The sequence below is a fragment of the Aythya ferina genome (assembly GCF_964211825.1).
Source record: "Aythya ferina genome assembly, chromosome: 2".
In the NCBI taxonomy this organism is placed as follows: domain Eukaryota; kingdom Metazoa; phylum Chordata; class Aves; order Anseriformes; family Anatidae; genus Aythya; species Aythya ferina.
Genome location: NC_140297.1, coordinates 152,836,524 through 152,861,280, shown reverse-complemented (window position 1 = coordinate 152,861,280; position 24,757 = coordinate 152,836,524). Strand labels below are relative to the sequence as shown.

Here is a 24,757-nt window from a genome sequence, read left to right as displayed (position 1 = left end):
TTGCCAAGTATCATGTATCACCATGCTCTGTCTGAAGGAGCCAAGTCAGATTCAGCTGTATCACCTCTTGGAGCCTATCCATCATGGCAAGTGACAACTTCAGAGGATTTCACTGTGACCTTTACTTGGCTCCTACTGTCTTGCCATTAAAACACTTCTGGTACATCCCAGAGAGAAACACAGGGCATTGAAAAATGCATTTAAATCACCTGAGTCCTAAAATTTCATTAACAAAGAATGACTTTTTGTCATAAGGGAACACTACTCGTTTCTTCAAGTGTATACTGTGCCCTTGGTCCTCCTGTCTGACAGACTGAGCTGCTCATCATGGGCTGCCTGATTGCACTTCTGATAACCTTGGAAGCACTTGCAAAAGGTGTTGAATTCCTACCTTCCCCTGCACAGCCATTATTTATTAATCAATTAGGCCTTCACTGACTATATATTCTTGGGTTTAACTTGAAATGAGATATACAGACATACAGCTCATACATCTAGTGGCTGAAAGTCGATAAAATACTGTAACCTGAAGACAGAAAGAAGTTGCACTTTATAGGGTCTGAATTTTAGTCCACCCAAGACTGCAGATAGCATATCTTTCCTAGTAGCATCAGAGCAGGGATTAACCAAGAGAGCTGGAACGTGATGGCAGACTTCACCCCTTTAAATGTTAATATCTAAGAGCCAGAAGGATGTATTTTAAAATGAAAGTTAAATATTTAAATTATTTCAGGAAGGATTCATTTTGGTGCTTTGAAGGTAGTAGCACTGTTTCGTTAAGGTGAAAAAAGAGTTGCTTTGAGAGACAAAGCAACTCTTTTTTTTTTTTTTTCTTCAGTAAAAAATGGTGGTTTTGTTTGTTTGTTTGTTTGTTTTTCTGGGACAAACTTTGTATCTCTTTGTAGTGTAAAGTACCATGTGTACTCAGGCTGGTAAGGAGGAAGCAGCAAGATGGAAAAAAATAAAATAAAATAAAATAAAATAAAATAAAATAAAATAAAATAAAATAAAATAAAATAAAATAAAATAAAATAAAATAAATCAACAGAACACCCAACCAGTGGGCAGTTACAGGATAAATTTCAAAATCTTTTGGCATTGGCAAACCCTAGAGGAAATAAATAAATAAATAGCCTTTTGTGTATATCCCAGGAAAATGTTTTCTCCTTTGGTGTGTTGAATCTTTGTGTTTGCTCATGTATTAAAATTACTACTGGGCCTGCAGTGTAAAGATAACATAAAATGAATCCTAAATACTAGATATAGGTTTACAGCCTGAGATGCTCTCTGGAGCTGTCATCAGTTCTGAGTTGTGGTTGTGATGGGATGTAATGTTTTATGCTTTGCAGCTTCTGGACAAAGCCATGGCTAAAGGGATTTAGAGAAACTGACCAACAGATGTAGGCTAGGAGTCTGCTGGAGAAAATACACAGCAAGTAATGAGGAATTGCCAAGGAAGAGAGAAAATCTGAAAAGAGACAAGACTAAAATTGTGGGTTAAGATCCCCTTGCAAAATCTATTCCATCTTGTTGTTTCAAAAGCAGTACAGACTGGTGAAGATGTGGGGACCAAAGCAACCAGGTGCTAGGCTCTCATGGAGAAGAAGAGGGATACCAAATGACACTTCTGAGGCAGATAGAAAGTATTCTTACTCCTTCACCAAGGTCAAAGCAGCCCCTGTACCCCAGATGGTGTTGTTGTGGTCTTACGTGCCATATTGCATGTACTAGAGATGTTTTTTGCCCCATTCCACAGGAAGATTCCACTCCTGAAAGTGGGACGGGTGTGCCACCAACAGCTGTGGCCATCAAAATAGTCTGTGCTAGCAGTCTGTGCTTGGATCCCATGGTGGTGTAATCTAAGTCAGGTATGATTTCTACAGTCTTGCATGTATGACAGAAGAAAGGAAGAACAATAAAAAAGAATGACATGTCTGCGTTCAGAACAAGACACCATTTTCTACATCATGGTGCCAAACTGAAACAATTACATTTACTCTGCACATCCATGTTCAAAGCATTTTAAATCATACTGCTGATGAAGTCCTACAAAACCTGTCTATGGTGCATGTTCTTTTGCTTTCCACAGACTGACAAATGTGAGACAAAAGGTTAACTTGTCCACCATTAAAAAGTTTGACCACTGATGAAAAGGGAAAAATCTAAAGGAGGAACTGAAATTGTGGGGCTGTGTCATACTTGTGTATACATTGGGAAGGGAACTGGGACAGGAGGCATTGCTCTCACCATCAGAGCACCTTGTCCTTACTCTGTGATCCACTGTCTCTTTTCCAAGGCTTCCTTTGTGATTAGTGATTTATTACCAGCACCATTAGAAAATTCAGCAGAGTTGTTAATTGGCAGATAACCTTCATCTCCTACTCAGTACCTCCTTTTGGCCATGAGATTTTTCCTGAAATCAGACATTGAGGTGATAAGCACTGAAAAGCAATGGAAGGTTTCAGTTTAGGTTGTATAAAGACACCAGTTACTATTGAAAAGCACTTGTGGGTGTTTGGTATTGATAGGATTACCACAAGGTAATTCATATTCCAAGACTGCATCCTGGCTTCAGATTAAATAATGTCATACAAAGGAAATTACTGAGCTAGTATGTGTTAATAACACTGAAAATGTATTTATCTATCTATTTATTTATTTATTTTGGTATTAGTTTTGTGTACCAGCCTCATGTCTAATGCTTCAGGACTGTCTTGACAAGCTATTACGCCTCTTTTAGTTAAAGTTGTTTTAACCTACCCATTCTTTGAATTGTACAGGAGGTACTGGCCCTGTGTAAATATGCTCTTCCCAGAGTCTGTCTCTTTTAGCTGAACTCCAGATTTGTGCTGCGTGCTGGGTTACTTGTACAACTCAGGGAAGGCAGCATTAGGTACCATCTGACGTCACCTAGGAGAATTATGAAGACATCAGATTGAATTTCTTGCATTATTAATCAATTTCCAATAGAAACCTCCTGATAGAAATGTTCATTGTAAGGAAATATTACTCCCCTCTGCAGTTTTGGGTCTTGCCTCTGTGGAGCATCTCATAGTTATGGGAATCTCAGGCACACTGTGAGACCACTGAGAAGCTGTTCATGTGGATATATCTCAGCTCTACATCTGCAAATTTATACTGAGATCTAGTGCTTTAAGAATACTTACAGACATCAAACTGATACCAGAAAGATAAAAACATCATTTTAAACAACGTGATTAGAGTCAAGCAGATTACATGAATTATTGTACCTTGAATTGTGTGGCCAGTCTTATAAGGCAGAAAAGTGTAACTGGAAGGCTTTTAGCATGCATTTGTGTGGAATGACACTTCCCCACAATTTCAGTTCCTCCTTTAGATTTTTCCCTTTTCATCAGTGGTCAAACTTTTTAATGTTGAACAAGTTAACTTTTTGTCTCACATTTGTCAGTCTGTGGAAGGCAATGGAACATGCACCATAGACAGGTTTTGTAGGACTTCATCAGCAGTATGATTTAAAATGCTTTGAATATGGATGTGCAGAGTAAATGTAATTGTTTCAGTTTGGCACCATGATGTAGAAAATGGTGTCTTGTTCTGAACGCAGACATGTCATTCTTTTTTATTGTTCTTCCTTTCTTCTGTCATACATGCAAGACTGTAGAAATCACACCTGACTTAGATTATGCCTCTCACCACAAATATTTGCATTAAATTTAATAGGTTTGCAGAGAGACATCATAACACAAATGCCTGCCATATTCTAGCTTTAACTAGTTCTTAGGTCCCCTTAGCAACTGGGTTTTGCATGTTTTTAGTGAGTGATAATCATCAGGCATTGATGCCCGGCATGAAGAGTTAACACTAATGCCCTCTTTGTGCTGCAGCTGTTATTCAGAGTTTTGCTTGCATTATATATATAATTAGATCGAGCAATCCTCTTATATGTTTCTCTTCGACATTTCCTTGAGGGTGAATGGAAGGATTTACTGCAGAAATCATTTGTTATTTATTTTTCCCTCAGAATGGTTCGACTTTGAAAACAGCATTGTTTCAAGTCAGTGAATTGATGGAAAACTTTACTCCATTACTTTGCCCTGGTGTGCCATCCTACAAACCCATGAGATGATCTCCACTTTTCATATTTATTGAATCACTGCATTCTAAATGAAAATAAAGCCTTTTCCAGTCCCAAGAAGCTTTTTCCAATGGCCAGTGGCCTGATTTATTCTTGCACCTTGGCAAAGAACTCCATTCCGTAGTCAATTAATTTGATCCAGAATTTGATTTAGCCAAAAGCTCCCCATTTTTCTATCACTTTTCTTTCTCCAGTTTAAGGTTGAACATTGTCCTTATACTTTAACTGTCAGTTTCTTCCTAAACAACAATTACAGTGTTTTGTTGTTTTGTTGTTTTTGTTGTTTTTGTTGTTCTTTGTGGTTTTTTGTTTGTTTGTTTGTTTGTTTGTTTGTTTTAAGGAATAGTTTATGATGGCAGAGCTGAAAGAGGTGGATGCAATTTAGTCTCCTGCAATGTGGCAATGAATATCTGCGATTTTTAACCTGGTCTTTGAAGTGGTGTGGTAATTTTTCCTTCTTAAGACAATATGTTTGAAAGTCTGCTCATCCCTGGTTGAGTGGGAGAAGGAATCTTGTCATTCATGATGGTTGATAACTCATTTGCCAGATCAAAATTAAGAATAACCTTTCACCACCAGCTGTAGCACAGCCATCATCCTTCCTGCCTTTTCAGTGGGTACCAATGAGATTACAATCAGCTATCACATGACAAACCGAAAATAACCCCAGCAGTCTGTTAAAATTTAACTCCACCAAAAGGATTATATCCTAACAAGCTCTGCAGCATAGTATAGTTCAGCTGATCAATGAGAGCTGAATCATGTGCTTTTTTTTTTCTTTTTTTCTTTTTTTCCTTTTTTTCAGAAATCTCAATCAGAAAATCAGAAAAGAATTCTCTTGTGAACAGGGAATGGTTGTATATCCAGTACAGATTGAATGTTTAAAGTCTTTGTAGGATTAAAGCCCCAGGCCTTCACAACTGCTACAGTAAAATTCAAAACTAATTCTTTTTCCTAAAACAACCTTAGCTAAATCCTGTCTGCTTCCAAGCCTTTCATTGCTCCAGCAGGTTTCTCCTATTCTGTACATATCTGCCTGTTGGAAAGCACATGAAACTACAGCGTTAGCTAAAGGGCATCTCAATTTGCCATCTGTATTCCAAGCTACTACAATATGAAGGTTTTCTTACAACCGTAAGATCTGTCTTTAAATCATTCTTTAAGACTTCTCTCATTCATCAGAGAAATGGCTATTCAGAATTGGTAGGGTAAAAAATCTTGAGCTGACACCAGATGGACTGGGGGTGAAATAAGAGAAAGAGGAAAATATAAATGTCGAAGAAAAATGATCATCAGCTTTGAATGCCTGCAGTTCAGTGCATAGCAACAGTATATTTGTGGCCATCTACCCCAAAGAGGGAATGCACTGGACATCAGATGTGCATAGGTCATTGAAGCATGAAGCTTTTTACATGAAAGTGGCTACAGGCTTTTCTGTGTGACTATCACCATTTCTCTGTGCCTGCTGGTTTTCATCATAGATCCTGTTTCTTTTCGTCCTCTCTTGGGCTCATGCTTTGAGTTTTGATCCTTCAGTTACAGGCACTGAGAACTTTGCCAGCAATTTCCATAAGCATAAGATCAAGCTCTTACTTTTTTTCATGCTCTTTCTTAAGTTTCCCAAATGTTTCTGTCTAGGCTTCATTCCCCAATGCACAGATGTCACTTCTGTCTTTCTCTCTTTTTATTTTTATTTTTTTGGCTAAAGAGTAGGAAGACTTTAGAAAAGCAGTGAATAATTTGATTTGTCTGACTTCTTCAAGCATTTTAGAAAATCCTATTTAGGGTAGAGGTGATGATCAAGTTAGTTCAGATTTTTCAGCTCTCCCAAAGGATGTTTAGTTACCATAAAATAAATTCAGATGTGTACACATATGCACAAACCTGCCTGTAGTAATTGGGTATTCATATTAAAAATAATTAAATCACTTCTGGTTGCTCACATCTAACCATGTCAACAACTCATGCAGTTAAAGCTGCTAAATTAAACCTTTCTGACGCTTTAGAGCCTTTATACCAAGCAGATGTATTCTGGAGTACTACCCACTGGCATGCTGTCTACTGACTAGTTGCATGTAAAGAGGGAAGAACACTTCTGTAACACCATCTATAAATATAGCAACCGACATACACTCTGGCTCCGAAGTTACATTTGCTGTGAGGTTTTGAGCTTAAATCAGAACCAAATCTGACATAAAAGATGTTACAATGATTGAATATACTTTCTCGATTTAACATCTTCACAGCCCTATTTAATTTCCTGTAATATTTTTAGTTCTCGTAAAAAAGATACTCTCTCTCTTCATCAGAAGATATTTTAATCCTTATGAAGAGGGTGAAGGGAGGGGAGGATAAAGCTACCAATGTCTGCTTCCTTTATTTAGCACTTTACATTTGACACTTTGTGCTCCCACATCTGCTTCTTACCAATGTCCTGAGAACCAAGGAGAGATGCTGGAGCAGTGAAAGTGGAGGAAGTGCAAGAAGATGGAGCAAGGAGACAGATGTGCTTCTTTCTGTATTCATTTCAATGGCATGACCACTGCATATGCTGGAGTTAAAACCACTGGGGTTAGGTTTCTGGCTTTGAAGATGGGGTCCTCCATTTCATTGGAAAAGGCTACAACGACTTCAGACATAAGCAATCACAGAAAATTAGGTGTTTTCTCTAGGCGATATCTGAAACTATCGACTTATGCATTGCACAATGACAACAACACCTCTGTGATGAGCCTGAAGCTGTTTTCTTCAGTCTATATTAAAGGCCAGCACTCTCAACTATAATGTTAATGAGGAAGAATGAGCCCTTTATCATTTTCTGCTATAACAAAATAATTTTCAGATGAGCCTAAGAAATGGGAAGTGCCTTATATTCCAGGGGAGAGAAAACATCCAGGTCTAAGCCAACTCTCAATGCTAGTGTGGTGTGAAAGAGATCATCCCTCCTGATGCCAAATCTGTTGCTTGGCTTAATTTAGAAGAGGAAGATAAAATACTTGAAGTATGTCATCCTGTACATCAAAGACTTCCTGGATTTTGTGACACTTCTGTTCAAGCTGTCATTACTTTAATGGTGGCCTTTGTATATGTACTGCATTTAAGAAACATACATAAATAAATAAATATGTGACTATGAGGCAGGTTTCAGTGGGATGTAGAAATACCTGAACTAGCTTCAGCCAGGATACGATGGTACTGGAAGCAGATTGTTGTCTGATAAATTCACCAACCTGGATGTTCAGAATGATATTTCAAGTTTTCTCAGTTGCTACTAGGCAACAAGGAATGAAAAACTTTTCTAAAGGCTTCATTGACTGTTCTCCAGCTGGAATTTCTTTGGGAGCACACTGTTAACCTGAAGCAACAGTAGACAGTCAGATAACCCAGGAAAACTTTGTCATGCTTTCACTTAATGCTAGTTCTCCCGAGTGCTGGTAGCTGGATGTGGTGATTTCACACCAGTAGGTATCTCAACACAAGCACACAGCCCTCACACTCCACATCTTCAAAAGGATGGGGGAGAAGATATAATGAAAGCAAAAAATCATGGGTTGAGCTAAGGGCAGGGAGATCACTCAGCAATTACCACCACAGGCAAAACAGACTCAGCATAGGGAGATTGTCTTTTGATAACAGACTAGAACAGTAAAAACTAAAAGCAAACTAGAAACACCGGAAACATACCATATTGATGCATGTTGACTCTAGAGGGTCATTAAGATATAAGAATTGGTCACTGCCAAAAATACTATATATACTACCGAAAAGGCTATATACTTGTGAAATAAAATGTAACATGGATTTTAATGAATAAATCCCAGAAAATATATCTATCCTCAATTTGTTCCTAGCTGGAAGTAGAAAATAAAGGAAACTCACATATGCAAAAAATGTCTGACACAATGCACTGATATCAATTAGGAAAATTAGCTGAAGCAATTGTTTGTGTGAACCCAATCTATTTAGCTTGCTGTACCGTGAAAGCAAATGCAGAGCAGCTAATAACCCCTGAATCCAATCTGTTTTTAGCTGTTGCTTCTTGTTTCTTCTTTTATCTATCTCATGAAGTTTGGGTCTGTGAGACATCAACTGACTGATAGGAATTGCTACCAAATCAGCTTATAAAGTCACTGCTGGACATGTTGTTTGTAATATAGACTCTGCTTTTGAGGTACGTTTTTGGATAATGGAAAGGTTAATGCAGTAATAAAGATCAAATGAACATACATGTGCTTTGTAAACTAACGAATGAACAAAAGCCATTCCAGAAATGCCAAGCAGACACTTTCAGGAACTAAGGAAAAATGTGTATATGACAGCATCCTCCAGCATAAAATTTTCCACATACTAAAAAGTGACAGAAAATATAAAGCTGATATTACGAATTTAAGCACTGGAGCAAAGTAGAAAGATGTAACTGAATGTACAAGGTAATTGCTGCATTATTTACTTTAGTTGTCCAGATCCTAGAGAAAGGCTGTTCATGCACAGCGTGGCACAAAGAGAAGGAACTGTGCCTCGTATAAGGAGAATGATTTGAAATTCTTGGCAAAAAAAACTTAGGTTTGAAAGATTTCACATGCTTTTGTATCCTTTTGACCTTCTGTGAAAGAAGGAATGCAGTGATCCATGCAGGAGGAAAGAGGGAGCAAAAGTTCCCTCAAGAGGCTAAAGCATGAGATATTCTCAGGCTGCCCCATAACTCCAACAATGGTGCATACAGAACTTATATGCTTTCTATTACAGGCATGTTGAATCATTTGTGTTAGATAAAATCCACAGCTGCATTACATCTGTTTAGAATACACTTAATGTGGGATCCTTGAGATGCATCTAGTAACTTTACAAGAAAGCTGTCTGTAACTGTGTTTATTTTTATAATGTCACAATGGCTGAAATGGTGCTGAGAATGTAATGTGAAGTATATACCACCAAAACCTTTCAAGCACTGTCTTTGTGAGTAATTCACTTTATCATCAAACTTATCAAAGCACTCTCTGAATTCAAATAATTTGTAGACTAATTGTTACCAGCTCACATAATTTTACTGGGTGAGGTGGGGATTGCAATACCTGGTTCTTCAACTTTTCTCTGACATTACCTTCATAGAAGAAAACAAACTTCTATTCTTTAGAAATAATTGCTTTAATAGTTGTCTTAGCTATGGGAAAACACTAGAATGTTTACACGCAAAGGGGCAAAAATAAGGGAGGGAGAAAAGTGTATTTAAGAATATCTCATAATTAATTTTGATTTCATCTAATGAGTTTTCAATTTTCAGTCTGGCAAACATTTGAGTGTCAAACATGCTATATGTGGTTACACTGGGAAGATAGAGTAAGAAAATACAACACTTTTTTCTTCCTGCTGTTAAAGGTTGTATTTAGACATTTGTGCCCTGAGACCCAATGGAAAAATTTCTTCCCTTTTACCTCTTTTTTATCATTCCATACATTGTGATAGAATCTGGGGTTTGATCAATGGCTTGTTATCTGACATTGTGAGTGAGATTCATCTGACCTAGTCACCTGGGGCTTTTTCTAGATTGGCAAGTAGACACATCTAATACATGGTTGATCTAATCCGAAAGTAGATACCTAAAATAGAGGAGGTGAATCATGCTTTTAAGGTCCCCAGTTTTCCCTACTACTTTAAAGGGAGCCAAGCACACTGAGATTGCACTGGCAATGTCTGCAACAAGCTGAGGTAAATCCTGGACTGTACTTCATGTGCATCTGGCCTGATTTTTATCGAATCAAAATACAAGCAAACAGGTAAAACTGCACTCTGACACTCAAACAAACAAACAAACAAAAAAACACGTATCCCTAAATCTTTATTTCTTGCTTAAACAAAATATAGACTGCTTGGAGTATAGAGCAGTCTTCTGAGCCTTTGCATGACTACTACTGCTGGCAAGCAGTATATCTACATGTATATATAATCAGTGCTTTGAGATACCGGAGATATTGTCTGTTTTGTTCAGTTCATCCAAGGAAGAGTTACTGCCTAGTGCTCACTTACTAATGGTTTATCTAGTCACATGGCAAGTGTGTCACCCCATCCTTGGAGATGTCCTGGTGGGAGAAAATTTGCCTTTCTAAACCCTTTGGAAGTCTATTTCAACCATCACTGTTATTTGGAATGCCGATTAAAAAGCCTAAACCTGACATTCATCCCCTGCCACACTTGATTAGGCTTAGCAAAAGGGAAATGCTCTGTATGTCTGATGCAAACCCCCTCTGTCATCCTGGTATTTGGGACTGGCAGAGGCATTGCAAACTGTGAGCATAACATCAGAGTTGTTGCTTTCTGCTTCAGGCTTTCGGCTTCTGTTCACCTAAATTAGAGGAGATTCAACTTGTGATTAAGCAGTTAAATTCATGCATCCAAATATTTTTGTGTGCCTACTTGTGAGTTAAGTATCTGCAATCCCAGTAAAGATAAATAGTTGGTACAGTCAATGGAGCTCAGAGGGCACTTCAGCTCACTGAATGAGCTTTATTGGCTAGCTGCTGGTCGGATCTGTTATGCTGTACCTGACAATGGATTTAACTCTCTAGTCTTACAGATTCATTATAACATTGAGATTCCAGACCCTCTCTGCACTGATGCCAAAACAGAAGGAAGTGGAAAAGCTCAAATTAGGAACAGGAAGTCCTATTCTCGTGGATGTTGATTAAGAATAGGCAAGTCTTGTCAAGGCTATGTCCCACTGTGCCCATTACTACTTTGTTATAGAGAACTCTTCTTCAGTCAAGCTAGCTGTTCCATTTAGGAGAGAACTGAAGATTCATCTTCTTTGAGGATGCAAGTCTCAATAGAGCTGCTTAGTGCAGACTTAACTGCTTTGCTAGATTGTATTCTGCATGCAGAATTTCCCATTACTGCAAATTGGGTTTTATTTTTCTGAATATACTTACGTATGCTGAATTCTGTTCTATTTCAAATGACTTGACTAAACAGAGATCTTTCTTCAAAGAAAAACAAATAAAAATATTCCCTTCCATATTGCCTTTTTTTTCTGAAGGTTTGATAGGATTGTCTTTATTTAAAACTGTCAGGTTAAACAAGGATAATGTAATCTGAGATATTAACAAGTCAGTTGAGCAAAAGGGCCATCATACATTATATTTAACAACATTGTTAAAGATGCTGGTGAAACACTACAGAAGTAAAATTGGGCAGATCTGGAAAAGGCTGATAACCTTCTCCAAAGACTTCAACTTCAGACTTCAAATGAAATATCACATGCTTATAGATGATCGTTCTGAATTTTGAATGCTGATTAATTGCTTATGGTAATGCAAAGCAGCAGAAATACTTTAAAACAGCATCAAATTTACATAGGTACAAATACCACATGCTAATGTTTGGTTGTGCAAACAGAGTTTTGGTGGCACAATGACTTCTAAAGTGCTTATCTGCAGTTCACCTTCAGGGAGGATGTGATTCATTTGCCATGCTAACGCAACTCATAATTCACTAATGAATGGGAACTAAAGGTGAAAGTGGAGCACATACAACTTATTAATTCTATATGCTTCAGATGTTCTTCTGTTGACCTCAGTGGCTGTGTTAACACCATAGGTTTTTAACCCACTGGGAGCTGCAGACACTCTTGCTCTTTCCCATGGAGGTGCAGATCATATAGAAATTCCCTATGACAAGGCTTCTATGGATCCCTTACTGAATCACTTTAAAGTTTTTGACATACTTTACTGACATACTTTCATTAGTTTAAAGATGAAACATTGAAAAAACACTATTATAAATAAATAAATATATTATATAAAATATAATATTCATATAATATATTATATATTTAATTATACATTATCCCATTTTCATGGGATGCAGTTCATGTGTGGCCATGCATCTTTTTCATACCTAGTTACAAATCTCTGACCATACAAAAAAGTCAATTGGAAATGCCACCATGCAAACATTTTTTCTGAATATTCTACTCCATGTAGAAACTGAGATTGTTGTCTTAAGTACCAGTGTGTACACATAGAGCTGAGTGTGTGGTGGATGTTGAGATGGCACAGTCCAAACTGGAAATTGCTTTTTCACATGGTGATCCCACCTATCCAAAAAGTTAGATTATATCTGAAGTATTAGCTTTTCTTAAAAAGCATGTTCTTCTGCAATGCTTTTTCCAAAATAGAAAAAATGATATGTCATCAGAACTCCAAAATGGTTAGAAGTAAATGGTAAATAGTAAAGATTCTCTTTTCATCCCACTCAAGGGATCTGGCCAGCTGTCAAATTAATGTTATCACTCTAGAAACCTAAACCCTAAAATAAGGGACCACAGAGGCTATTCAAGATGGAGCTGTATTCCTGATGATAGAAATTCACTCCCAACAATATTGCTGGTGGAGAACATAATATGTTTTATGTGCATGCCTGTCAGAAAAGGGAATTTTGTCAGGTAGAAGAAAGGGTAGGTAAGTTGCTTGACTGTTCTTTTTCTTTTCTCCCCTACAGTCTTTTGATTTTCAGATATTTCAAATGAGGAGGCAGAAAATATCACAACAGTGTGTGCAGTGAAGGGAAATGACAGGACAATGGGTTCAGATGTTTCGCCATTGTTGCATTATTTGGAGCTTCCTAAAAATTAACTGGGAGTGCGTAATACATTTCTTTCGCTTTTTTAAAAGAAATGGGAAGAGTTTGATACCAGTGCATGCCTGTGTGAGAGATGTTAACTCTCAGGTATCTCAGAGATTTTGTTGCATTTGGAAGTGGACTTTTTGATCTTTCATCTCCCTGAACACAACAGTGTTGGTGATGTTTAGAAAGACAGCTTCCTGGAAACTCCTACTCAGGATGTTTAACTATTGATATGGATGATTAATACTCTTACCTTAGACTCATTATATACTCTAAATTCACTTTACTTCTTTACAGGGTTTTCAGGCATTTGATTGCTGAATTATAGGCTGACTTTCAAATGTCCTACATGTGTATTTCACAAAATTTAGCTGAAATCAATGTATGAATCTTAAAGTTTACTTTCAAGCGGTTTCACACAAATTTGCTAAAGTCCTTTGGAGAATGTCCTGTTAGAGCCATTTCTGAATCCCATTTGATTTGCAGTTACTGTAGCTAGGGCTGCTGGGTAAAGCAGTTTGTCTCTTTGTTGTTCCTGCTGTTTTGTGTTGCATCGCCCACCGTGTTTCATAGTCTATGTGTCTCAACTCAATTAGCAGCATGCTGCTAGAGAGAGATAAGGCCATGGACAGGCATACTAGTCATGGCAGATAAAAGCCCCAAACAATAGTTCAGTCCAATGTCATTCACTTAATATAAAAATAGAATTTAAAGCCACTAACAGAGCAATTCAGAATATTTAGTTGCAACAATCAGTCTTTTCCAACCTTGTTCAGGCCACAGGAGGACACAACACATCTAACTCCTTGATAACTAATTCTGTTATTTCCTACCCTTTGCTTCTGCAACCTGTCCCTAATCACCCATGTGTTAAGACATCTGGGCCTCTTCTTGGAACCTATGAATGCTAGGACCCTCAGAGCATCTTCAAGACTTGTCTCAAAGACAAGCTGGAAATGGTGTTTTGGTGGATGACACTTGCCTTCCAAGCTGAGAACTATCAGGCAGACATTTCTCAGGGTTTATATTTTGCACTTTTATATGCTAAATATGACATTCCATTGTTCTGAAATATCTCCTAAAACAGAAAATTCATGATGGTGGTATTCATGATATCTGATGTTGCTAACCCAAACTATTTTGTATGAGCATTCTAGACTCTTTAAGAAAGCTGTCAATGGTAAATTAAAAGGGTATCAAAGTAAAATGTTTTTAACAATGGACAAGAAGAAAAGGCAACAAAAAGAGGAGGCCTTAACCAGGCTCTTGGCTTGGAGGAAAGAAGGAACCATCTGACTTAAAAGCTGTTCTTTAGTGCCTTAAATTCCTTTGTGTGAAGCACAGCTTTTCTTTCCCAGATTTTGCTTTTTAAAAGCTTTCCAAAGTTAGGAAACCGGCAATGAAACCCATCCACAGGAATTCCTGCCAATACAGAACCCAGGGACATAAAAGACTGCTTAGGTGTGAATAAAGTCTTCCTAACTCAGTTTTCTACTTATAATGGTCCTCCCTCCTGTTACCAGTAGACTGATGTCATTCTGGGCTACCAGTTATTGTCTCCTGAAACTGGTAGTGTGCCATTGAGACCAGGAACCCTTTTCAGATTTCTTGCTTCCCAGGGTTTCCTCCTGATATATGTGGAGAATCTTCCCTTCTTTCTGCCATTACAGTATAGCAAGAGTGCAATTTAGCCTGTTGAATGTGTAATTTTTACCCTGTTCTTGCTCTCTGATGGCATTGGACCAGGGGTTCCTGCACAGAGCTGTGCATATGCATGTGTATTCAGCAAAATTGATAGATGCAGTGAAAGAGAAATGGAAGACATGAAAGAACTGAAAAACTAAATAGTGAGTTTTCCCAGCTCTGTGAAAGTCTGATGTGCATTCCCTTCCCTCTAAAGAATTTTTCTCAAATATATGATTTTTTTTTCTTTAGTGTTAAACATCCCAACTCAAGACTCTCATTAACAACCATAAAACAATCAGTGCAGGATACTGCAGATGTTCTGTGAAAGCTGAAATTTGGATACAGAGAAAAAGACGGTGGGTGGAAATAAGGAGAAAATTAAAGAAGTATGAGGAAAGATCCAATTTTAATCCTTATGGGCCAAAGCCAATAATTGAAGGAAAAAAGACCCTTCCAATATGAAATTTAGGAAAACTTGTAGGAACCCTGTTTTTAGGACCATATTGTATCAGGAATCAAAAAAAAAAAAAAAAAAAAAAAAAAAAAAAAAAAACACACATGCGAAGCTCTTCTGGATTTTCCTGATGCAATCTTAGAGAAATCCATTAGCATTTACCAGGTGGCAGAACATAATGAAACTAGTTCACAAGTTTTAAGGGAAAACAAGAAAGGACCAAATGGAGCAAAGCAGAACCATCTCAGATTCAACTGAACTTTCGGAGACTGGAAATTCCAATGGGTTTGCAATAAATGGTACTGATTATGTGAAAGCAAATACAAGTCTATGCACTGTTCCACTGAAGGGGATATCTTAGTAGTATTTGTTCAAGAAGCTGTCCTGCCCAGAGCCTGGATTATTATCTTGCAAGTGGGATTCTGGACTACATGTAAATATAATATCAAAAGTTGCAACAAGGGATATCAGAGGTATCTGATTGTGTAAGAAGTGGATTGGTAAAGCAAGTAGGCTAATTCCTTCAGTACTAAAAGCATATAAACTTTATTAAAATATAGGATTTGTAATTAAATCCAAAATAGTGCTGAACATCAAGTGTGGCATTCAGCTAATTTACACAGTAAATATTTCCATTTCCATAGAATAGAATCATAGAGTATTTTGGGTTGGTAGGGACCTTAAAGATCACCTGCCATGGGCAGGGCTGCTACCTACTAGATCAGGTTGTCCAGAATCCTGTTCAACTTGGCCTTGAACACCTCCAGGGATGGGGCATTCACAGCTTCTCTGAGCAACATGTTCCAGGTCCTCACCACCCTTAGTGTAAATAATTTCTTCCTTATATCTAACCTAAATCTCCCTTCTTTTAGTTTAAAGTCATTACGCCTTGTCCTATCACTACACTCCCTGATAAAGAGCCCCTCCCCAGCTTTTCTGTAAGCCCGCATTAGGTACTGAAAGAATTAAAATAGAATGGAGCAGAGCAGAGCAGAGCAGAGCAGAGCAGAGCAGAGCAGAGCAGAGCAGAGCAGAATAGAATAGAATAGAATAGAATAGAATAGAATAGAATAGAATAGAATAGAATAGAATAGAATAGAATAGAATAGAATAGAATAGAATAGTTCTGTTGGAGAGGACCTTCAGAGACCATCTTAGTCCAACTGCCTGACTTCTTCAGGGCTAACCAAAAGTTAAAGCACATTAGTGAGGACAGGCATGGGGCATCAACCACCTTTCTAGGACACCTCTTCCAGTGTTTGACCACCCTCACATCGGAATGAGTCACTAGAAGGTTTTCTTACAGATCTAGAGAAGAAATCGTCTCTGTAGGTACATCTGACCAGTTTGAACTGTCTACTTCAAAACAAGATGAGTTGTATATTAGAAGCATATGTTTCTCTCTGTTAATTGTAAGTCTGATTGAGGAATTTGATTGCTGATGTCCACAGATAGTCCTATTATATATGTCACTATAGGTGATGATACTATAGAAGATCAAGACTCCATCAATGTAACTGTTAGCTTAAGTAACATGTATAATAGCAAAGAGCTATAAAAAAATCAAATTAATATTGCGTGTATATACTCAAGAAAATTCTTGCAGACAGATTGTGATGTAATGGCAAGGATCTTCACATAGGACAAAAAATTGCTAAAATGATGGCAGATGCAAATACTGTTTGACCTGCCTATGATGTTTCTAGTCCTCATGACAGCTTCAAAAGAACTGCTAAGTTTTGGAATAAATTATAAGCAAATTACTATGTGATCTGTTAAAATTTGAAGGAAGATATGCTGAACAGGATACATGACAAGAACCTATATACGGTGAAAATATAAAAGTTCTCAGATCTGCATTATGTTGACTTCATATAAAAACAGTTATGGAAGAAACATTCAAAGAATATGAAACATTAAAAGAAATAAAAATCTATCAACAAAACAATCTGTGATGTTCATCCAAGAAGGATTAGTTTAATGATCTAGCATGGTCATAAATTACTTGTTCTTTCTTGGAAGAAATATGTATTGTTTTTGGAATACTCTTTTTAATAACTCAAAATAGTATGATTTGAAAATATGAGTGTTAAATGTGATTCCCAATAGCAAGAACATTTATTACCTAGAATAGCACATTAGTTGTGACAGTGACAAAAGAGCACTGCCATTTGGTGGTCTATAACTTACACATACAACAAAATAATCAAGATTTTAGGAATAATCCTGCAAATAGGTATAATTTAATGGTCTGTGAAAAATTATGTAAAATGATAGCAAGGTTAATTTTAAATCTGAAGAAGTAAATTAAGACCCTCATTTAGCATATCTAAATTACAATCTAGAGGTGCAGACTGCCACCTGCTGAAACACTGTTATTAGAAAGTTTAGGTTTAATAGGACTCAATTTTCATTGCTAAACATTGACTTTTACCCCATTTATTTCTTCTAACCCTTAGTGCAATATGTCTCTTGGATGGTTTCATTATAACTGTAAATTTCAGATTCCCTTTCTGGCAAATGATTTCCCAGGTCACTGTTAGCCTCTCCTCTGCACATCCCCTGTGATTTCAGCACTGTTTCTTTTGCTGTGATTTGCCCCTTATGATTTTACAGTCAGATTCAATGACTAGGCCCATGGTGTTGCCTCTAAAATATGAGATTAGACAGTAGAGACTCAGCTATTTTCCTATTTCCATGGGACTGTATAGGCTCAGCGATGGTCAAGCAAGTCTGAGTTTTTCTGATCACTAGGCCATCAACATGAGTAAAAAAAAAAAAAAAAAAAAAAAAAGCCCGTGTAACATCTTCCATAAAAAGGTCTTAAGAATAGTTCTGGACTTTGTAAACACCAATATCAGAAAGAAACAGGACAGGCTGCAGGGAAGCAATGGGTTTCATAGTATCAATGGAGATTAAAATTCACAATGTGCTCTGAACACGATCATCATTTCAGATGGTAAATGAGGACTGCTGAGATGTGATTTGATTAACTTGCAGTGGGTGTTTATCCTTCGGAAGCAGTGAGGTAGGAAGATATCTAATGCTTCCAAGATGGATTACATTTACGTGTCCCAGCACAGCCTTTTCATCACTGCACCCCAGATTACTGCAGGAAGGAGCAGCATCTTGGCTTTGTGGGCTGAGAGTTTTGGGGGGAATGTGGTTCCTGCTCAGAAGTTGCATCTCAGCAGGAACACTTCTGGGCTGCATTCAGAAAATTTTTACAGACGGGGGGTTAAACCATGTCCCCTGCTGGGATTCACCTTTGAAATCACTCATGGTGACTTGTGATCTCCAGTCTCACCCTCCCACCCTCGTTTTCCTTTTTTATCTTCCACGATCTGTTGTTTTTGAAGGTGGGCTCTCACTTGGAACAGCAGAACCTGCACCGTGGGCTTGTGCTGCACAGAGTGATTAAGCAAGAAGTGCCTCTGGCCCATTCAGGCCAATATTTGTGGTTTGTTGTTGTTATCTTCTAGTGAACAAGAACAAGCTTTTTCACCACTGCGAGATTCATTTTCTTGCACATCAAATACAGGGGTGCGACCACCTGAACGTCACCTGCAATGTGTTTGTTTCATGGGGAAGTAAAACAGGAACGAGCAGGATCTGTCTAGTATATGGAGCACCGATACCCTCTAGTGGTAAAACCGCAGGCATTTTTTGGCAGAAGATTATTTAATTGAATAGAATCACAGAATGGTTTGGGTTGGAAGAGACATTAAAGATCATCTAGTTCCAACCCCCGTGCCATTGGCAGTGATGCCACCCACTAGATCAGGTTCACTACTGAATTATCTTCTGTCTTGCTTTTGGACAAAAATCTGCACATCATCTTTATGTTACAGTGCTGTTCTGTTTCATGATACCATAAATTCATGTCTTAAGTAGCTGATGATGTAATTTCCTTGGACTGTTTTCAGTGTTATTTGCCTTTCATTAAATCATTTAAGTGATACTTATGAGCTGATGGGTGACTGAATTTCCACATGGTGTAAAGAAATGGCTGTAATGGAAAGCATCATGTAGCTCAAGCTCAAGCTTTCAAAGGGAGAATCAGTGATGGTGCCACTGTAATAGCTGTAATTTGGCAAATCATATCTGATTTATAGCTGATTGAAGGAATCACATTTTTTTGGTTGAGTTCTCACCATTTTGCTCAGGGAGGTGTAGGGTATCTGGCTTGTGGGTCTTGATTAATTTCAAGATGAGGGCAGCAAGTTATGGTGTGACAAAGCAAGTGTGATCACGGAATTGCTAAGTTAACTGGTTAAAGCCTTGGTTGTGGCATGAGTGTGGCTGTAGGTTAATGGCAAAATACACATCCTGCACTGTTTTCTACCAAAAACATAAGCCTTGCTCTAGAGCATGGCTGGTGAGTGGGAGAAGGTGAAACTTGTCAAAGAAATCCAGAATCAGTTACCACAAGCAAATCCATTTAGATCTGTTCTAACCTTGCTCAAAATGGCTGATCTGAAAATTTCCAGGTGATTATCCTGGCATAGGAAACCTGAGGCTGAACAAGGCTCAAGGCTAGGAAAGTGGCAGCAATGTAATCTTTCAGGGTTTGCTGTGAGGTGTTTCACTGCTGCCCGTTCCTTGCATGAAGGCACTAATTAATGGTGTTTAGAGGAAATGCCTCCCCAAAAGGCAGGGAGAGATACCTGGAGCTTGCCTCTCCCCTTCTGTTCCAGCTGCAGAAACTCTGTAAAATGTCAGGATATGATCTCTTAGCCCTACGTTTCCCCATACACAAAGGAAACAAATCCCCAGGACAGGTTAGAGGATGTGCATCTCTGAGCTGAGCCTTCTTTCCATACCACCATCATTCCCTCTGCCTCCAAGCCCCAGATTATGGACTCTGGACATTTCACCCAGTGAAAGAAAGCAGGGATTTATTCAGCAAGAAATGAAATGACACTTTAGGTATCAGGCTGAATTTCAGAACAGGGATTACACACTAAATACAGTTCAAGTCTTAACAAGTTGTTTGTTGTTGTTTTGTTTTTGTTTTTCCACCCCTTGGCTGATTTCAATGCCTAATGCCTATCATTTCTTTGATGATTCCTAGTCAAGGATCCAGAGCTTTTACAGAGACATCCTTCCAATTTATTCACTAAGCTCTGAAATATTTCCAGGGCCACCTGCCCCTCTGTTCCTGTGGATCAGGCTTTGGAACACGTTCAAATGCCCATGATCTGGGTACATGAAGTACTAGACTATGAGCTTCCCCCACTCTACTTCACAGCAATCACTTACGAGACTCCCTTGATTTTTCTTACTTCTTTATGTATAAAAGATTTTGAATAGCTTGAACCTGGGAATAGTTTTATAAAGCAGATCAACGTGACTTTAGATTGGACTAGATTGGATTTACCAGCTGTGGGAGTTAAATTTTCTGACAGATCTCTGTGTTCTAGGGCCTCACAGACAATAGCGCAAGGGCAGTGATTTATCACGTACTAGGTTCACTGGAGAGCAGAATTTTACCCTCTCTATTGTTTCTTTTTCAAGCCTTTTCATCTCTTCATCTACATAAAAAGGAGTGCAAAAAGAGAAGGAAAAAGAAAAGCAGTGTTATTTTCAAGGGAAGGTTTGTCCCAGTGCTGCATTTTATTGAAGCATTTACTGTTTCTCAGGTCTCAGCATGTGCCAAGTAGATTTATTTCTCTGTAACTGCAGTGCTATTTTATGAAGCACACAGCACATCAGCTTGGAATAGACCTCCTGAGTATTACATATCATATAATCCTGTCCTAGAATGCAATATTATTTATTTTCTTTGTGAAGAATGCAACAGAGTTAATTCATGTGTGTTTTGGGGGGGCTATTCTGATTTAGGAACTTCTCATGATTTTGCCATGACTTCCAAGTTCCCTTTGATCTTCATGAGAGCTCACCCCACTGCTCACGCAAGGTGAAGGAGTCACCTCCTGAAGACCTTTATCTAGGACTTTGTAGGCAAAATGTCCCATGCAAATACAGAGCAATAACAATGCCCTGATTTCTTCTTTTTTTCACTCCAGGTTTCTGATTGTTTTGGGGTGTTTGATCTTAGCTGTCCTGACAACTTTCAAGGAATATGAAACTGTTTCAGGAGACTGGCTCCTCTTGTTGGTAAGTAGTCTGTGGCCAGTGCATCACCCTGCTAATGTCCTTCAGTGCAAATCTGTTCCTTCAGCAGTGATGAAAAATTGGTCTGCATGCAGTAAAATGTCTTCCATTGGTCCTGGGGCAGAGACTGTAGCCTTATATACTACAGAATATATAAGGGTACAGAGAATATATAAGGGTACAGTTTACACCGAATGAGTAAAAATGAAGAAAGGCAGGAGGAAAAACACAAGCCCAAAACTTTTAAATAATGAATTTTCAGCAGGTACCCAACAGTTCTGTCACTGAAGGACCAAAAAGTTTCCCATTGACCAGGCCAGAACTAAGCATTTTTGAAAAATAAATAAATAAATAAAAATTGGGAGGATCTCTCAATAATTTTGATTTATTCTATAATATTCTGTAAATCACAGCATCTCTTTAGAGGAGTTTGTCAGCATTGGACTTGAACTCATGCCTGATAGTAGCATAACTGAAATTGTTGCCAGCAGTGTCTCCGTTTAGTATCCATGAAAGAGAGAAAATGGATTTGAAGAAAATTTATTCCTTTCTCTTGAGTTTCCAGTGTGTTTATTTTATAAATGCTGGAATCCACAGTCAACATCATTTTTATATGCCTCCCACTTGGCAAAAGGAGAAAAAAATAGGAAAAGCCCACTAAGTATAAAACTGACATATTAATCATTTTATAAAAATTACCTTAACAAACTTCCTCTGGTCCCATAGATATCATGAAATTGAGAGCAGTCTGCCTCACTTAGCCTGGTCTTGTAGAAAAGCATCCCTAGGTGAACTGTCCAGCAGCAGTAGTTCTGGGATCTCAGTTTCTATTTCCCCTTGTACCCCAGAGACATGTAGGTGTAGATAAGAATTAAACACCAAGAGGCTTAGAGGGTGATTTCCACTTGCATGTTCCTTCTCAAAAAGTACCTGTATGAAAACACCTTCATCCCCTAGGGTATGTGAATCTTGCTCTTGGTCCCTCTTACCCTGCTCTGACCTAACTTTTCACATTTGAGAAAGCCTGAAACAATTTTTCTTCTCCTCTGCCTGCTTTCACATGGCTTTCAATGATTTTTCAGAAGCACTCAATAACTGTGGGTATGAGTATTAGGGAAAATCCCCCTTTCTGCCTTGTCAGCTATTCAGAGGCACAAACAATGCCCTTGGGCCATCTCCACAGAGCACCTCAGAGAAGTTCTCTCATTCCCAGTTTCTCCTGACACTTAAAAGAGTTGAAAATATCCCTATCCCTAAAGCAGTTCATAAGAAAATCCTATTTTTCTGTGCATGATAAACTTAAAGGGGTAATATATGCCTTAAATTTGTCTTATATATACCTTTATTATTTCCTTAAATATGACCATGTGAATACACGTCCCTATCTCTCTACCCATAGCTGCATGAGGGAGCAGCTGGTGGGTAACTGGGTGTAGGTGTGCAGTGCACAGGGAGCTTTGCAGTCACATGTGTTCTTATTTTATAGGGAATTGGAAGGTTTTTTGTTTGTTTTTGTTTGTTTGTTTTTATTTCATTTGGTTGGTTGGTAGTTTATTTTGAAGTAATGGTCCTTCTGTCAGGGCAGGGTATGCACTTCAACATTTACCCAACAGCAGAGGCACGTCCTTTACACAGATAATTTATCAGGCTGTAAAGCTATGTTCCACTTTGTCTTGACCCTCATCAATCTATATTCTCTTTCCTACTTTCTTCCTTCCTCTCTCTCTCTCTCTCAACACTTGCACCTCCTCTTCTTGCTTCAGCTATCTCCATGTGTCTAGGGTTACTGCAAAATTGTTGTATAATGATCTCATTTGCATATTTAATACAGGAAACGTTTGCCATTTTCATCTTTGGAGCAGAGTTTGCCTTAAGAATCTGGGCTGCTGGGTGTTGCTGTCGCTACAAAGGATGGAGGGGAAGACTCAAATTTGCCAGAAAGCCTCTGTGCATGCTGGGTAGGCATACACCCTCTATTGTTGTTTTCCTCATTATGTCCTTCTACTTCTGAGCCAGGTTGGGAGGGTGTCCAGGAACTGGTGAATGTCAATAATAATAATAATAATAATAATAATAATAATAATAATAAAAGCACTGAAATCACCCCAGCCCTTTGTGCTAGGAACTGTGTCCAGCATGGAGTGCTTGTTTGAAGTACCTGACAATAACAATCCATTCAAGAGACTCTTGGGTGGCAGGCCAATGTGAGCAAATGGATACTTCTACCCTTCAAATCCATGTTCCTTGTCCTGAGCCCAACAGCTTTTTTCTTAAGTTCGTCCCAAAATATACATTATCTGCCTTTAGTTTCAAAGCCCGTCAGATCTGTGCCATCTTCTCCAGCCCCCTTTCATACTCGCTTTTTGTGTTTTACCTTTGTAATATTGGTCTACATTTGCAAAAATGTTTCTTTGTGATTTTCCCCATGTTATCCTTCAAGCTTGGAAGGCACCACATACATCCATAAAACTACTCATTATTCACCTTTTAATCTCTTAAAACTCCCCATTGGGTCCACAAACCAACTAGCCAATATTCAGGATCTCACCCTGCCCTGAGGACCTGTCATGTAGTCATGCACACCCACATTCATTCATTTTTTTCCAGGACTCCCTCCCTTTTTTCTTTTTTTTTTTTTTTTTGGGCCAACTAACTTATTGGTTGCTATTTGTGCATCACATAGCACTCTCAGGACCTGTGGTGCTGCAGTTATACAAATACATGCCACCGTCTTACCCTTTCCCTTTTGTTCATCTTATAGGTCTAGATGATAGAGAAAATTGGAACAAATTTTCTTTGTGCATCTGTGATAGCTTGAAATGGGTGGTGCATAAAAATGGCACCTTTTGTATAAATACTTATATTTCTAAGAGCATTGTGAGAGCAGCAGAGCTTGTGTGAGCAAGTGGGATTGACATTACCTCGTGCCTTCTTAATAAAAGTGCCATCTCACTCTGAGAATGAATCTGCATTGAGATCTGAGTAAAGAAAAGAATAGACCCCACTGGATTTATTAATGTCATCTCTTCTTTTTGTTATTGGCACAAGTTTGTTTTGAGAGTAATTGAAAGTGAATAAATCTGAAATCCATCTGGTGCCACTTTTTTGGCTGGAAATAAAATATGAAGACAACTTAAAGAATGAGTGCCTAGAGAACGTTTGAAGTCTTTTGATACCACTTTTTACTTGTACATGTGTAAGATCAAAAATTGGGAGGAAACAAGGGGAAAAAAGAAAGGGAAAAAAAAAAAAAAAAAAAAAAAAACCAACAGCAACAACAACCACCAACAAGAATCAATGTGATTTGCATTTCAGACCTCTTCATTTGATCAGTGAATCGGCATTGTGAGTGCTTACAAAGATTTTAATAGGAAAACTCAGCCAAGAGAATACTAGATGCACCATCAAAAACTAAATTTCTTGTCTGCTGACCTATAAATCTGTGTTCACTATGGCCTTCCAGAGGGACATAAGATTATTTTTTTTTCCTGTCAGCATTACAACACTGTTTCCGTGCATCCCTAAGCTAGCTCAGCCAGTGTCTCAAGTCCAGTTCATTGATCTGTAAATAGATTACAAGGCTCTCTGGTGGGTTTTGTGCATGACTCTGACTGCTGCAGGTGCAGATATCTGTTTAATTGGCATGAGGAGGCATTTTGAGGCAGCTTTAAGATTCACCTAGGGAAATTTACAGCACAACCAGATGGGATTAAGAAGTGGGTGATGGGGCCACTTTTATTGGCAGGCTTTGTTGTTCTTTTCAC

At 38.2% G+C, this 24,757-nt stretch overlaps 1 protein-coding gene across 1 annotated transcript in view; it reads left to right on the top strand.

The window, feature by feature from the left end:
* KCNQ3 (potassium voltage-gated channel subfamily Q member 3) overlaps window positions 1–24,757 on the top strand; it is a gene marked incomplete at its 5' end in the record, with an annotated part of 197,305 nt that overhangs the window by 139,368 nt on the left and 33,180 nt on the right. Inside the window, 2 exons of the mRNA XM_084509025.1 lie at window positions 20,906–20,996; window positions 22,825–22,951. Coding sequence (XP_084365151.1) covers window positions 20,906–20,996; window positions 22,825–22,951 — 218 coding nt within the window. The remainder of the gene's footprint in view (window positions 1–20,905; window positions 20,997–22,824; window positions 22,952–24,757) is intronic.